This window comes from Rhinopithecus roxellana, chromosome 14, assembly GCF_007565055.1.
Source record: "Rhinopithecus roxellana isolate Shanxi Qingling chromosome 14, ASM756505v1, whole genome shotgun sequence".
NCBI lineage: Eukaryota > Metazoa > Chordata > Mammalia > Primates > Cercopithecidae > Rhinopithecus > Rhinopithecus roxellana.
This window is the reverse complement of record NC_044562.1, coordinates 77,973,445-77,987,520: the sequence shown is the minus strand read 5'-3', so window position 1 is coordinate 77,987,520 and position 14,076 is coordinate 77,973,445. Positions and strand designations below refer to the sequence as shown.

At 41.3% G+C, this 14,076-nt stretch overlaps 1 protein-coding gene across 1 annotated transcript in view; it reads left to right on the top strand.

Moving 5' to 3' along the window:
• Positions 1-14,076, top strand: part of MYO3B (myosin IIIB) — a 502,779-nt gene that overhangs the window by 53,998 nt on the left and 434,705 nt on the right. The window contains exon 7 of the mRNA XM_010377618.2: positions 12,038-12,183. Coding sequence (XP_010375920.2) covers positions 12,038-12,183 — 146 coding nt within the window. The remainder of the gene's footprint in view (positions 1-12,037; positions 12,184-14,076) is intronic.

Sequence of the window (14,076 nt, the reverse complement as noted above, 5' to 3'; positions counted from 1 at the left end):
CTCAGTGCTTGTAAATGACCGAAACCCAAGAGAAAGAACCAATGTCATTATCGTTTTTATCGAGGACACCAGTAGACTTTTAAAATAATGGCTTATATTTAGCTGATGTACACTGTGTGGCCAGGCTGGTTGTTAAAATATTAAACTGTGTTCATTCTGGATGGTAAATGGCAGCCATCCAGAGCCCCTTGAGTGCTCCTCAGCCACCAGAGGTGCCCTGTCTTTTACCCTGGGGCACTTCCGACCTCCTAATGATCCAGCAACTATGGGCGGAAAGGTCTGTTTGACAAGCAGGGATGGCCAGTGCCACATGCCTCCTGATTGTCAGATATTTTGAACATTACACTTGCTAAGCAGAGGCATAGTGGGAAGGAAACTTTCACTTACTGAGGACTGACTCTATACCAGGGACTATGATAGGGGCTTTTAAAATATTTCATTTTCACAACAGCTCTCAATAGTGGATGTTATTTTCTCCATTTTATCACAAAGAAAGTGAGGCTTAAAGAGCTATAGGCGGAATCGTACCCAAATTCACATACCTAGTAAATATTGAAGCTGTTTGGCTTTTCAGAGAGCATGGGAATGCAAGTCCCATTTTACAGATGAAGAAACCAAGGCAGGGAAAGGATACTTGTACTCTTTCACTTTATTCTTTCACAGTTACAGTGTGTTCGTGTGGGATATTCAGTGTGGAAAATGTGTACCAGCTAACTGAGACAACAGTTTATATAACAAAGACGCACACAGATAGAGTGGAAGTGTACTCTGAAATTGGAATGTGAGACACATCATTTTAAAAGATACACGTGGCGGGGAGGGATGGTGTTGGGAATTATACCTGATGTAAATGACAAGTTGATGGGTGCTGACGAGTTGATGGGTGCAGCACACCAACATGGCACATGTATGCATATGTAACAAACCTGCACATTGTGCACATGTACCCTAGAACTTAAAGTATAATAAAAAAATAAAATAAAATATGCACGTGAAGGACCTATCACCTATAATTTATAGGTTGACTACACTTTGCAATTCCACCATGCATTAAGGATCTAGTATAGGCAGCATCTTCCCAAAACAGCTAAAGGTCTGTTTCTTTACTGGAAAACAGACTTGTGGATAAAATAAACATTTGCTTCTTTTTAGAAAATTTTTCCCCTCTTTACTTCCATCTGCTCATTGTTGCAAACAAGAGCTAATCAGCTGAGCAGAGAAACAGATGTGCTGTGACGGCTCCAAAAATGGGTCTCTCTCTGCTTGGCAAAGGGTCGTTGACAGGGGACGGTTGCCATAACAACTAGCTTACACCAATGCAGAAATATCGCAAGCTTTTTGCAGCCACTCTTGCCTTTGTTAATTATGCCATTCCTAGTAAATGATACGATAATGCTATTTCCTTTGGCATTGCCAGGGTTAGAGATGACAAATGAGATATTTTGTGTCAAAGGGCTGTGAAAGACATACGACACTATAGAGTTGAATTCTTATTATGTCATTATTGCCATTTTGTTCCCTAAGCTCTAGCTAATGGGTTTGGTTCCCAAATAAGAGCTAGCATTTAGCGAGTGCTTACTATGTGTTAGGTGCTAAGTGAGTTGTGTGTATTAACTCATTTATAAATCTCGCAACACTACCAAAAAAGCTGGTGCTATTGCTAGTCCAATGTTTTAGATGAAGTAGATGAGCATAGAAAGTAACTATTCTTGTCCTTGGACAAGTTATTAGGGGATGCCAACAGAATTTCAACCCAGATATTTGTCTCCAAAGTCCTTACTTTTAACCACTATACCACAGCAAATTATTTAATTGTGACAACCAGTGTACCAGATAAGTCGTGAATGTTTTTTTCCCCCAATTCGTAACTTAGATGAGAATTATCCTTCCTAATATATGAAGGAAAATGTAATATTTCAGTGTGATGCTAAAAGCCAGTGTAATTATTGCCCAAGAGAAGGATATGGAAAAAATAAAGTTCTTTAGAATTGAATTTGGGAGATTTACATTTTAGTCTTAGCTCTGCCACTCATTTTCTAAAAAATGATTTTGGTTCAGTTATTTTAATATGGCTTCAGTTTGAGTAAAAATGCACAAATTTTAGGGTCAGATAGATCTGGGAGCGAATCATAGATACCTGCTACCTATATAACCAGTAACCTCAGGCAAGTTACTTAATATTTCTGACTGGTAAAATGGGGAGAAGTTAAAAGAGGTAAAATGGGGAGAAAAAAACCTGCCTCAAAAGATAAAATGAAATAATGTACTGCAACTGTTCAGGGCCGTGCCAGACATAATAGGGGCTTTTAACAACGGTGGCATATGTTGCCCCTACCCCTACCTCTGCTTAGCCTGTCCTCATCTGTGAAAAAGAAGAAATTGGCTTAGGTAGTCTTTGCCTTTTAAGTTCCTTTCTATTTTACAGGGAACATTTACTGTTTTTAGAGGGAAGACCCGCCTTCAGTTCTCATATTCCATGGAGCTGATGTTCCACAAGCAATGAAGGTGGCACAAGTTCCCAGTAAGGGTGAACTAATGATGATGCCATGGCTGCTAGGATCCATTTTACCTGGCTTTCTGTTAAAGACTGGAGATTCATGGGACCCTGTCTGCCAGTCATATCACTGTGAGGAATGCAGGCTTTGGGAGCTCAGGGGAGTTAAATGAGAGGTTTAGAACTTCAGATCATTGGCTAAAAGACCTGCCTACCTTCTCCAGAAACATTCATCTCTGAGATTCCGTCACTTTTGCTGTTCACTGGTTCACCCTAGGCATTGTGTGTCAGGCTCAAAGAAACAGAGATTCCATCTCTGGTTCTGAGGCTGGCCCTGGCCTGCCTACATTTGCAGAGTGGCTCTGTCTTCTAAGGCACTGAGGCAGAGCCCAGACGCTCAGTGCTCCAGCAGGCGAAGGGCCCAGGGTGTGGGGTGCGGGGAGTGGATATGACTGGATGTTGCCCTGGGGTTTTCACCTCAGCTCCAGCAATAGCTCCCTCTCAGCTGGAGCTCTGTGGAGAGGTTGAGTCATGTGTCATATGTCAGTGTGGAGGTGGGGAGCTGGCTCTGGAGGAGGCGGTGATATGTTATTACCCTCTTCCTGGTGGGTCTAAATATAAGACCCTATCTGAGGGCTTTAGATCCCAGATGTGTAGAAGCATGTGAGGCCCAGAGCCGAGGCGTCACGTGAATCTCCTCCGAGTGCTGAGCCGGAAGTGCTAAAGCCAGAAATGTCAAAGGAACAACTACCAGGAGCATTCGGAGTTTTTAAGGCTATCCTCACTCCTCTCCGGGGAGGTGAAAAGTGTTAAAGCATCTGCTGTTGCCCCTTCTCTTCATCCACCAAAGAGGACAAGAGGAAAAACTGATTCTGTTACTGCAGGAACGGAAGTGTTTGCTGAAGGAATGTCAGAGTTGGCCTCAGCTCTTCCTAAGCTCTGGGTCCCAGATGACCCATGGCTGAGCTCCAGTCAGTGCCTTCACTGCCCTGTTCTGGGTACAGTCTTAGCCCATGAAAGAGAATTCCCACCCAAGCCAAACTCTACATTTGCTTCCTTGCCTGATGGCCACTGAGCCATCATGAGAGCAAATGGAGGAGAGCAGTCAGCGTGAGGGATGGAACCTCAGAGGAGCCTTGAGTAGGATGAAATAGGAACAAGTAGAGGCAGATGGACTGGTGTTTCTTGTGCTCTATTATGTCCTGGGTATTTCTCATACTTTTTTGCGGGGGGATGTGGGGCGTACAGAGTCTTGCTCAGTCATCCAGGCTGGAGTGCAGTGGTGTGATCTCGGCTCACGGCGACCTCCATCTCCAGGGCTCAAGCGATTCTTGTGCCTTAGCCTCTCTAGTAGCTGGGATTACAGGCATGCACCGCCACGCCCAGCTAGTTTTTGTATTTTTAGTAGAGACGGGGTTCATCATGTTGCCCAGGCTGGTCTTGAACTCCTGGGCTCAAGTTCATGACAGGCATGAGCCACAGTGTCCAGCCTCCCATACCTTTTTTAATTTTAGAGAGTTAAACAGAACCACTGTCTAATAGGAACATATGACATTCTCAAGGACATTCTTATTTGCATGGTGCGGTCAGCCTGGGTAAGGACAGAAACCACAGATACTTGCTGATGAAGGAGTATGTCCAAGTGGGAACTTTCAGATACTCTGCTTGATTTGCTTCCCTTCCTGTTTTTCAGATGCATCATGAAGGAGAAAAACATTTTTTTCCTCAATAGTTTCTGATTGGGTGCTCATGCTTCAGTTCTATCGCCTACTAGCTGTGGCCTTGAGCACATATGTCTCTTAACTTTCTGAATCTGTTTCCTGACCTGGTGTAATAATATGTGACCTGACAAGCTGTAAAATGGACTGAATTGTAGAGGTCCTCCTTGCCCTGTCCTTAACATACTCTGGTAGAAATGGAGCACTAACTGGCAAAGGAAAGGGGCAGCAAGGGAGAGTGAAGGGACAGGTAAGGAGAGATGGCAGGAAATCCATCTGCTTAATGCTTGCATGCTGTGTCTACGGGCTCATAGCGTAGACATTACTGTGACCACGGCTCTCTGAATATGGAATGTATTTGGAAGTGGCTCAGCATTCTCCATCATTATGAGGATTCCCAAGAGATGCCTCACACAGGAAGGTGGTAGGTAACCATGGAGTTAACTCCTTCTTTGGTCATGAACCAACTGTGTGATTTCAGACAAATCAACTGACTCTCCCCTCAGGCCCTAGTTTTCTCTTCTGTAAAAGAAGGGGGTTGAATGAGTGAATCCTAAAGGTCCTTTCATCGTCCATCTGTGTATGAGGAAGCTCTGGATCAGGCGAGCACAGTGGGAATGCACTGGGAGCAAATGTACTCCTTCACTTTTTGAGTACCAAGGACACATAGAAAATTTGGACATGCTAGGAGTTCTGTAGATATTGGTCCTGAGTCTGAGAAGGGGACTTAACACACAAGTAAGAATAAATGATCTGTTTTCAGGGTTTCAGGGAATTTAGGTGCAAAAATCAGCATGTGGGCTGACCTCAAACCCAGAGTGAGTTCCCCTTCTACCCTACACTAGCCATGGTGGGAAGTTGGTGTTGTATAAGCATGCTTTGTGTGTTTTTAATTTGAACCTGGCTTTATTTCTCTATAGACTTAAGCTGAAACTTACAATCCTGAGAAAAAAGAGATCCATAGAATATCACATTATAATTAGAGACCTTCCTGAAGTTCATAAGAACAGTCTAATTTAAATTATTGCTGGCAATTTTACAGTGTACAAAATGTGGATTCAATCTTAGCCCCAGTTTTAGTTTTATGAAAGACCATCCCCCTGCCAAATACTTCAGTTTTAGTTCATCTAGTCCATATTCCCTTACAAAAAAAAAAAAAAAAAAAAAAGAACGAATCTCAAATATATCCTCCTTTGAATTTATGTATCATCTTAGGTAAGAAACTTCATTTGTTTATTCAGTCTCTCAGCTTATAACACTTTAAGATGTTCATTTGCAAAAGTGATAAAAATATTTGCCAGTGGAATATTTATACTGTAACCACAGTTTCTGATTCCAGAGAAGTTCTGACTTAGAAATCTTTATGATCAATAACATTTATCAATTGTGCTCCATGAATTGTGTAAGCAAAATTAAGAATCTTATTTGCCTTCCTACCTCTCAGCCCATCTTATTTGCCAGTCTATTGCCTGCATTTTTGGGCTCAAGGTCAGCCAAGGATTAATAGCTTTAGGTCTGTTTGCCTTGCCTCTTATTTAGCTGAATTTAGCTCTTGAGATAACAGCATTTTGCCTGTGTACTTGAGTGAAATTTTAATCCCAACCTTTGGTTATAATTTTGGATCGCACAAATGATTCTAGTAAGGTGAGAAATCAGAACATAGAAGGCAAACCTAATTACATTTTTAATGACATTTAAAAATATTAGTGGAAAATAAAGTAGTCTGAATAATTCCTGTTGTTTAAGTTTGATAAATTATTTCTTATGACAGCAAAAATACTATAATGCTATTTGCTTGAAAACATTGCTTAAAATTACATTATTAGAAGAAATTTCAGCCCAATAGCTCTTTGACATATAATTTGATAAATGGTTTAACTATCTTGTTAGAGAAACTAGGTTTTCTGAATCTGGAAGCGCATATATTGACTGCTTTTATCCCTTTCACATGTAGTATAATGCAGATGCTCTTTTCGGATGATGAAGATCTTGAGATGAGGAGGTGTTAGCTCAGGTTCTTATACAGCAAGTCATTGTGCAAGAGAGGGTAGAACTCACCCTTGTCTTGGTAACTTTATCAATAAGTTCTAGTCATGGATTGTGATGGCCCGAGAAAGTGAAAGTGCTCTACTCATGCCCTGTGCTGACAGTAGAAAGGGATATAGTTGGGAAGCGAATTTCATTTGTAAAACTGATTTAAAAAGTCTGCCACTGGAATAGTTATACTGTAACTACAACTTCTGATTCTAGAGAAGTTCTATTTTAGAAAACCTTATGATCAATAACATTTATCAATTATGCTACATGAGTAATTATGCTTCATTCTTCTGGGATTAATTTCATATGGACCTACTTTGCTTTTTCTTTTTTTTTTTTTTTGGAGACGGAATCTTACTCTGTTACCCAGTCTGGAGTGCAGTGGAGTGATCTTGGCTCACTGCAACCTCCGCCTCCTGGGTTCAAACATTTCTCCTGTTTCAGCCTCCTGAGTAGCTGGGATCACAGGCATGTGCCACCATGCCTGGCTAATTTTTTTTTGTATTTTTAGTAGAGGCGGAGTTTCACCATGTTGGTCAGGCTGGTCTCTAACTCCTGACCCTGTGGTCTGCCTGCCTTGGCCTCCCAAAGTGCTGGGATTACAGGCGTGAGTCACCGCATCCAGCCAGGGACCTAGTTATATTATCAAGACACCACCTTTAACCTGCCAACTTCTTGATAAAGAATCCCAGCAGTCACCAAATACTCCAGAACAAAGAAACATGTCCTTGAAAATTAAGGCAAACTTTTCAATATTTATTTATATTTTCAAGACAAAAAAACACAAAATTTGCTTCTTTTTATTATAGAAATAATCCACGCTCTCGATAGACATTTTAGAAAACAAAAGATCTTAAAGAAGTAAATAAAATAATTATTACCCATATGTCAGTGATCCAATGATATCTACTATTAACATTTTAATGCCACAGTACAAGCTGAATAACCAGCATTTTTATAAGCAGTGCTTCAGATGAGGCCCATGAAAAAGGGGTTGCTTGGTTTGCTTGCAAAGAAGAGGTACAGGGAGATAAAATATTTTGTCAAAGTCACCCAGTGACTTTGGTTTTGGTGGCAAAACCGAAACAAAGATGCCAGGCTCTGGGATTTTCTAGCACTAGCCAGAGGTGAAAGTCTCTTCGTGACCCAAGGGCTGCTGACAGTTGTTTTTCTCTGCCATCCTCTGGCTGGTGGCTAAAGGAAAGGAACAGCCATCTTCAACAGAACACAGCTGACCTTGCTCAAGGACAGACAAAGGGATGATATGTGTCAAAGCAGTTGTGGATGTGGTTTCATCGCATAGATTCCCATAGAAGAGGGGAGGTGTTCCCTCTGTGGGGTAGGAGGGAGTGACTGGGGGTAGATTTAAGGAGTCTGGATCTATGGAACTCCTTAGCCTGAAGAAGGCTAAAGAGAATTGCCTCAGCAATTGAAGACGGATAATGACTAGCCTTTGCTCCAAAGACCTGTCAAGCTAAGCCATTAGTGAAAACTTGTTTCTTGTTCTCAGTCTCCAGAAAGAAAAGGTTTTGGCAGCTAAGGTGGCAATGACCAACATTTGGGAGCCTCAAGCCCACTGCTAGGTAAAATAGCTATTGGCCTTGGGCACTAAAGCTGCCAGTGCGTAGATATTGCTAGTAATCCAGCATTAGTGTTTTTCTTCTTTCTAAAATAAGCAGCAGTGTAATCTAACTGTACCAGGAAAGCCATAAGTTTGCATTTCAAGGTGGGAACCTGGACATGCTCCATTAACCAGCATCCAAACAATTGCTGGGTCGTGAAGCTCATCTTCCTTAACAGAGGCATTATTACAGCAACCAGCATGTTGTCGTAGACCTTAAGACCTTCTACAAAACATTGGCAATAAAATCCCCTCAAAGTTCCAGCCATCCTGTTCACACCTCAGAATAATGTACTGTTCACACTAGCTAATTTGTATGGCAATGTTAGTCTCCCAGTTTGAGATACTACCCAAAGATCACTTACTTGGAAATCACAAAGTCGTGGAATATTACAGCTAGAAGGGATGGTAGAGGTTATTTATTTCCACCTTGCCACTTTGTAGATTGAGAGAGGTCCTGAGGATATGATTTGTTTTCAGATGTGAAAGGGTGTGCCTTTGGGGTCCTTTGCCCAACACCATCTCATTTCTCTCCACTCCTTTAATGTGACTTACAGAACCTGGAAAACTTGGTCCCAAAGCATTGCACTTACTTGCCATCCCACTCTCCTTTCTTAATGGAGCATCCTAACAACTGATTCAGAGAGTTCTTTTTGAGGTCACCTTCTCCTGGGGGCAAGAGAAGAAAGACCATTCGACCATCCAAGCATCCTTAACTCAGCTTTATGTCACCTAGAGGCAAGGAGAATGTTGAGCTAAAGAGAATGATAGTACTGTTTTCTCTTAAAGAAATAGCTTCACGCTTTGGTATTGGATTGATAGGGAATCCCATTCCAGGGTGTTGACCTTCAGTTGCCCTGTGTCCTGTTAAGAGCGCTTCTTTAACTCTCACCATATGTATAACCTGCGGAAAGGGCTGTTCCCTCCTGGTGAGGAGCAATCCTGAAAGAGACCCCCGAAGAAGATGGAGTTGAAATGACAGAACCTCAGAACACCTGGCTAGTGTAGTCAAAATACAAGCGCAGAAGCTGATAATTTTAACAATTTTAACCAACTATAACTTTTATTATATATAGCACTTATATGGCAATGATTTGTTTAGTTATCCTTCTCCCTACCTGGGTTCAAATTCTGACCTTGACAATTACTAGCTATGTGATGCCAGGTGAGCTGTTTAACCATGCTATCCTCAGTTTCCACACCTGCAGAAGTGATCATTGCACCTACTTTGCCAAATTATTTTGAAGATTCAGTTCAGTGTGTATTTGACTTTCTCTTCCCAGAGCGTACTATCCTGCCAGACTAATGGGTACTCAATAATTGTTTGTGAATTATTTTATTAGCATAATTTTCAATAAACTTCCTTGGAAGGCTGAACTTAAATAATTTCTTTGTTACATGATGCACTGAAGAGAAGAATTAGGCCAAGATATGCTTTTCTGTTAATCAAAATGAGCTGAAGATAATGTTTGTCTGTAAAGAGAAACTGAAACCAGATACAAGTTTTGAACGTTTTATGACAACACTTGAGAAATGTTAGAATATCTCTATTTTCACATTGAGATATGTTCTTAGAATTGCGTTTTGTGTCGCATCCAAGTTGGCTAGAAGCTGATTTGAATTTCCCCACAGAAGTTGTAGACTATGGGTACCGGATACTTTGTGTTGTCTTGCTTAGCCAGCAGTGGTCTCCTTCTAAAATCTTAAGCATTTAGAGCACATATCCTTTATTGGACATGTTACTACACATTGTCTTAGGGCATTTATAGTTGTCATGGTTTGTCATTTAATTATGATAGGTTCACTTTATATTTCAATTGGCCATAGCTCCTACTGGGGAAGGACAGAGTCTTATTTCTCTCTCCCTCACAGGCCCTATCACAGTGTCATGAATAACAGTGAACTATTTGTTGATTGATAGGTCTAAAATTATGTTTGTCTTGCACTTTTGAAAGTGTCATTCCTGAAAGGTGTTGAATAGCCTTCTCTAGGGATCTTTAAAAATAATGTAGATTCTCACCTGATTGGGGTGAGAAAAGGGAGGTCTTTGGGGGCAATGAAATGGCCTTTGGTTCTGAAATTGGAATTATTTGAACTTCAGTTTGAATGTACATTTGAAAATAACGTGTTAAAAGTATGACAGGATATTCTATTTAGAAGATGGGGCTGGGGCCGGGCCAAGGATGTGGATTTATAGAAAATGTTCTCCAGCTCAGAAGAGAAGAGTACAGGGCAATTATGGGAACAAGAGCACAGGGTCTGGAGCAAGGCAGTTGGCACATTTCACCAGGCCTTACAAGTCCAATGCACTGCCTGGAAGAGAGCAGGAATACTAGTTTTCTATCACTGCCATAACAATACCACAAACTTAGTGGCTTAAAACAAACACCTGTTTCTTAGTCTTAATCTGTTTCATGCTGCTGTAACAGATTATCTGAGACTGGGTAATTTATAAAGAACAGAAATTTATTTTGTCACAGTTCTAGAGGCTGGGAAGCCTAAGGTCAAAGTGTTGGCATCTGGTGTGGGCCTTCATACTGCGTCCTCACATGGCAGAAGGCAGAAGGGAGCGAACCCAGTCCTACAAGCCCTTTTCATGGTAGTATTAATCCATTCACAAGGGCAGAATTCTCATGACCTAATCACCTCCCAAAAGGATCCACCTTCCATTGATTGCATTGGGGATTACATTTCTAACACATGCATTTTGGGAGACATGTTCAGACCATAGCAGTTATCTTATGATTCTCTAGATCAGAAGTCCAGTATGAGTCTCACCAGGCTAAAATACTCTTCTCCGTTTGGAAGTGTCCCAGGCATCTCAGACTTAATATATCCTAAATGGAGCTCCACTCTTGACCCCAAACCTGCTCTTCCTACTGTCTTCCTCATCTTAGTAAATACCAGTTCTATTCTGGTGGTTGCTCATGTCAAAAACTTTGGAGTTTTCCTTAGCTCTCCTTTCTTCTAAACCCTGTTCAGCAAATCCAGTTGGCTCTACATTCAAAATTATATCTAGAATCTGATTATTCTCACCATCTCACAATCTCTCATCTGGATCCCTGCAGTAACATATTGAACTGGTTTTGTTTCTTCTTCTCACAATCTATCTTCTGCACAGTAGCCAGAATGATCTTGCTAAAACATAAGCTAGATCTGTCCCTCCTCTGCTCACTGCAGTCGGTTGTCCCATCTCATTTGGGATAAAAAAGCCAAAGACATTATGATGGCCTAAGAGGGTGGCTCTATTACCCTGGTCTTCCTGTGCTCACTGTTACAGGTGTTGCCCCCTCACTGGTGTTTTGGATCATCAGAAATCGAAGTTTCCCACCTGGCCATGGCCATCGGTCATCCTGGTGCCAGATTTTAAGTCAAATAGGGGTTTCTGATCCTCCACGTCCTCTGGCTCACTCCCAACTTCTCCTATCACCATTGTGATAGTCATCAGAGTCTGAGTGTAGGAGATGTTCTTGACTGACTCAATAAGTTGATAAAAACATTCCTCCACAGGGTTACATACTCCTCAACCCAGTGACAAGCCCAGGGTCATTTTCTGGTTCTGCTGCTCTTGTACCTAGTCAGGCCAAGTAACTGGAATGGCAGCTGTTTCTGTGATGTACACCATTGTTGGAGTTTGAGGAGGGGAAAGATGCTCTTAGAAAAAGGGAAGGGTGGAGTGGGGTCATTTTTACTTTATATTAACCATGTGAGTCTTCCAACATCTCTCTGCTTAGCTGGTCATACTCTTGGGGATTTCATGCATCTCAAAGTACACAAGCATCTTTGAGAACAATTGTTTCTTGTTATTGAATTCAGTAGCTAGTAATGAGGTGAGGGATGTAGACAAAGCCTTTCCTTAAAGAATAGCAGGGTTGGGATGGTGTGGTATACACCGGCTTCCTCCCCTTGTGCTGTTCTTGGTACTTAGACGGTTTGATACATGCTTTTCAAAAACAAAACTGACACGTTTTTAAAAGTTAATGAACGAATAAGATAATAAATTAGTTACGCACAAATAAGGCCTAGAATACACACATCTCATTACTGGAATTCAGTAACATTGTGGCCAAGGAAACTGCGAAGGGGGCTAAGATCAGCCCAGGGCCTTTTTAGGACATCTGATGTGGCAGTCGGGTTGATGTGTTGTGTCCTGCTTTTGTCTAATAGGTCATTGCCTGTGAGCAGCAGTATGACTCTTCCTATGACGCTCGCTGTGACGTCTGGTCCTTGGGGATCACAGCTATTGAACTGGGGGATGGAGACCCTCCCCTCTTTGACATGCATCCTGTGAAAACACTCTTTAAGATTCCAAGGTAAGACACAAGATGGCGCTCTTGACCCATTAGTTCTTTGTGAAAGTGTCTAGTTAGAGGGATAATAAATAGTTTGTAAGCAATTTCCCTCCAAACCTGACAAAGCCTGATTGTGAAATATATTTTCTTTGAAAAAACAAGGGGGGTGGAGGGGGATCGAGAAGAGGATGTTCCTGAAAGATAACATACCCCAAGGAATAATAAGACCATGTTGCAACAATTGCATATTTTTAGCGCTCAGCTTTTTCTGAGATACTGATTTTTTGAACTTTGCACGATAAGACTACGAATGGAATTGTGGATTAAGTAATCTGTCTAAATGCTAGTGTTTTCTTTTTAATTACATACTTTCTCTAGTATTCAGTGTAAACATATGTGTATCATATTGCTGTATTCACTCAGACCAGTATTGAATTGTATCAGAAAATGTTACATCAGCATTATAGATCTTACTCTCCAACCCTTAATTTCTGTCTCAATGGAAAATTGTGTGGAAAGAGGTCTGTTTGGAGAGCATTTAAATGCAAGTATACTTTCTATTCTGTGTATTCATTAGGGGTTTGTACAAGAGGTTGGGTTGTGTTTCATTGGAATCGGGCTGATGTGTGGCCAGCTCACGGCTCTAGTTACAGAAAATGAAGCTATCCAGGGACGCCTTCCCAACCAGGGTGCAGATTGAGAGATAATTTGTACCTTCCAAATGTCTCTTTCAAAAGAAGGCTCTGGGCAGGCTGGGAGCCGTTTAACTGCCTTAACAATACAAGTGTTGACCTTTTCTTATCTGCACAATCACACAGCTATCACAGCCTTTAAAAATTTCTCCTGATTGCAATTTGCATTTCTGATTAGGTCTATTTATATGCAGATGAGGCTCTCTGGTGTTCATCATCATAATGTTATCATTTTATACCTCATCCAGATGTGAACAACCACCAACCACTATTCCAAAAATGATTCCCACCCAAGCCAGAGTTAGTCTTTTTGGCTTTTTCGAATCACAAAAGCAGGTCACAGTGATTAGAGGAGCAGACGAAGCACCTGGCTTTTTAGATTAATAGTCTGGTGAGCATTCAAAAGGATATAAGAATGCAGGAGCTAAAAGCTGCATTGTGTACAGTAATAAGTCAGAAAATGGGAAATGGTGTCTGGAATGATCTGTGTGTGTGCTTTGATTTTTTACAAATGGTTTACCCCTCACCATTTATTTAATGTGGCAACATAATTTCCTGAATATCAGGATTAAGGTATAGCTTATTAGCAAAATAATATGTACTTTTGATAAGAGATCATCTATATTTTTTTCCTTTCTTGTTATGCATTCGTATATAGACGAGGTATTCAAAAATTTCTTAAGGTGATAAATGTGAGGCTGCTAAGAGAGAGAGAGAGAGAGAGAGAGAGAGTGTGTGTGTGTGTGTGTGTGTGTGTGTGTGTGTTTAAATAGACCCTTCCACTCCAGTGACTCCACTTAGCTTGCTTCTGTGCCCAGCCAAGCTTCTGATCTCTAATAATCTCTTTATTCTCTCACTACTCATCTCTTCTATCTTGGGAGAAGCCTCTAGATCTCCAGATGTGGGATACAAGTAACTAAGTCCCCACTGCCTGCCTCGGGACAGAGTGGATCCCAAGAATTGGGCAATTGTTAGAAAAGGATCCTTATCCCAACTTAGTTTAAGGTTTGCTTCTCTCCTCCTAGTGTAACCTCCTGCCCTTTTAATGTCTCTTGGTTCCTGTGCAAATGATGAATCAGATCGAACGAGGCAATGTCAGCAATAATCAGTCAGCAGATTCTCAGTGTGATTATGTGTGCTCATGTGCGTTCAACACTTGCCATTGTCACAACCTTAATGGCTGACTTGATGTTCTTGGATGGGAATGATAAGAGGTTTTATT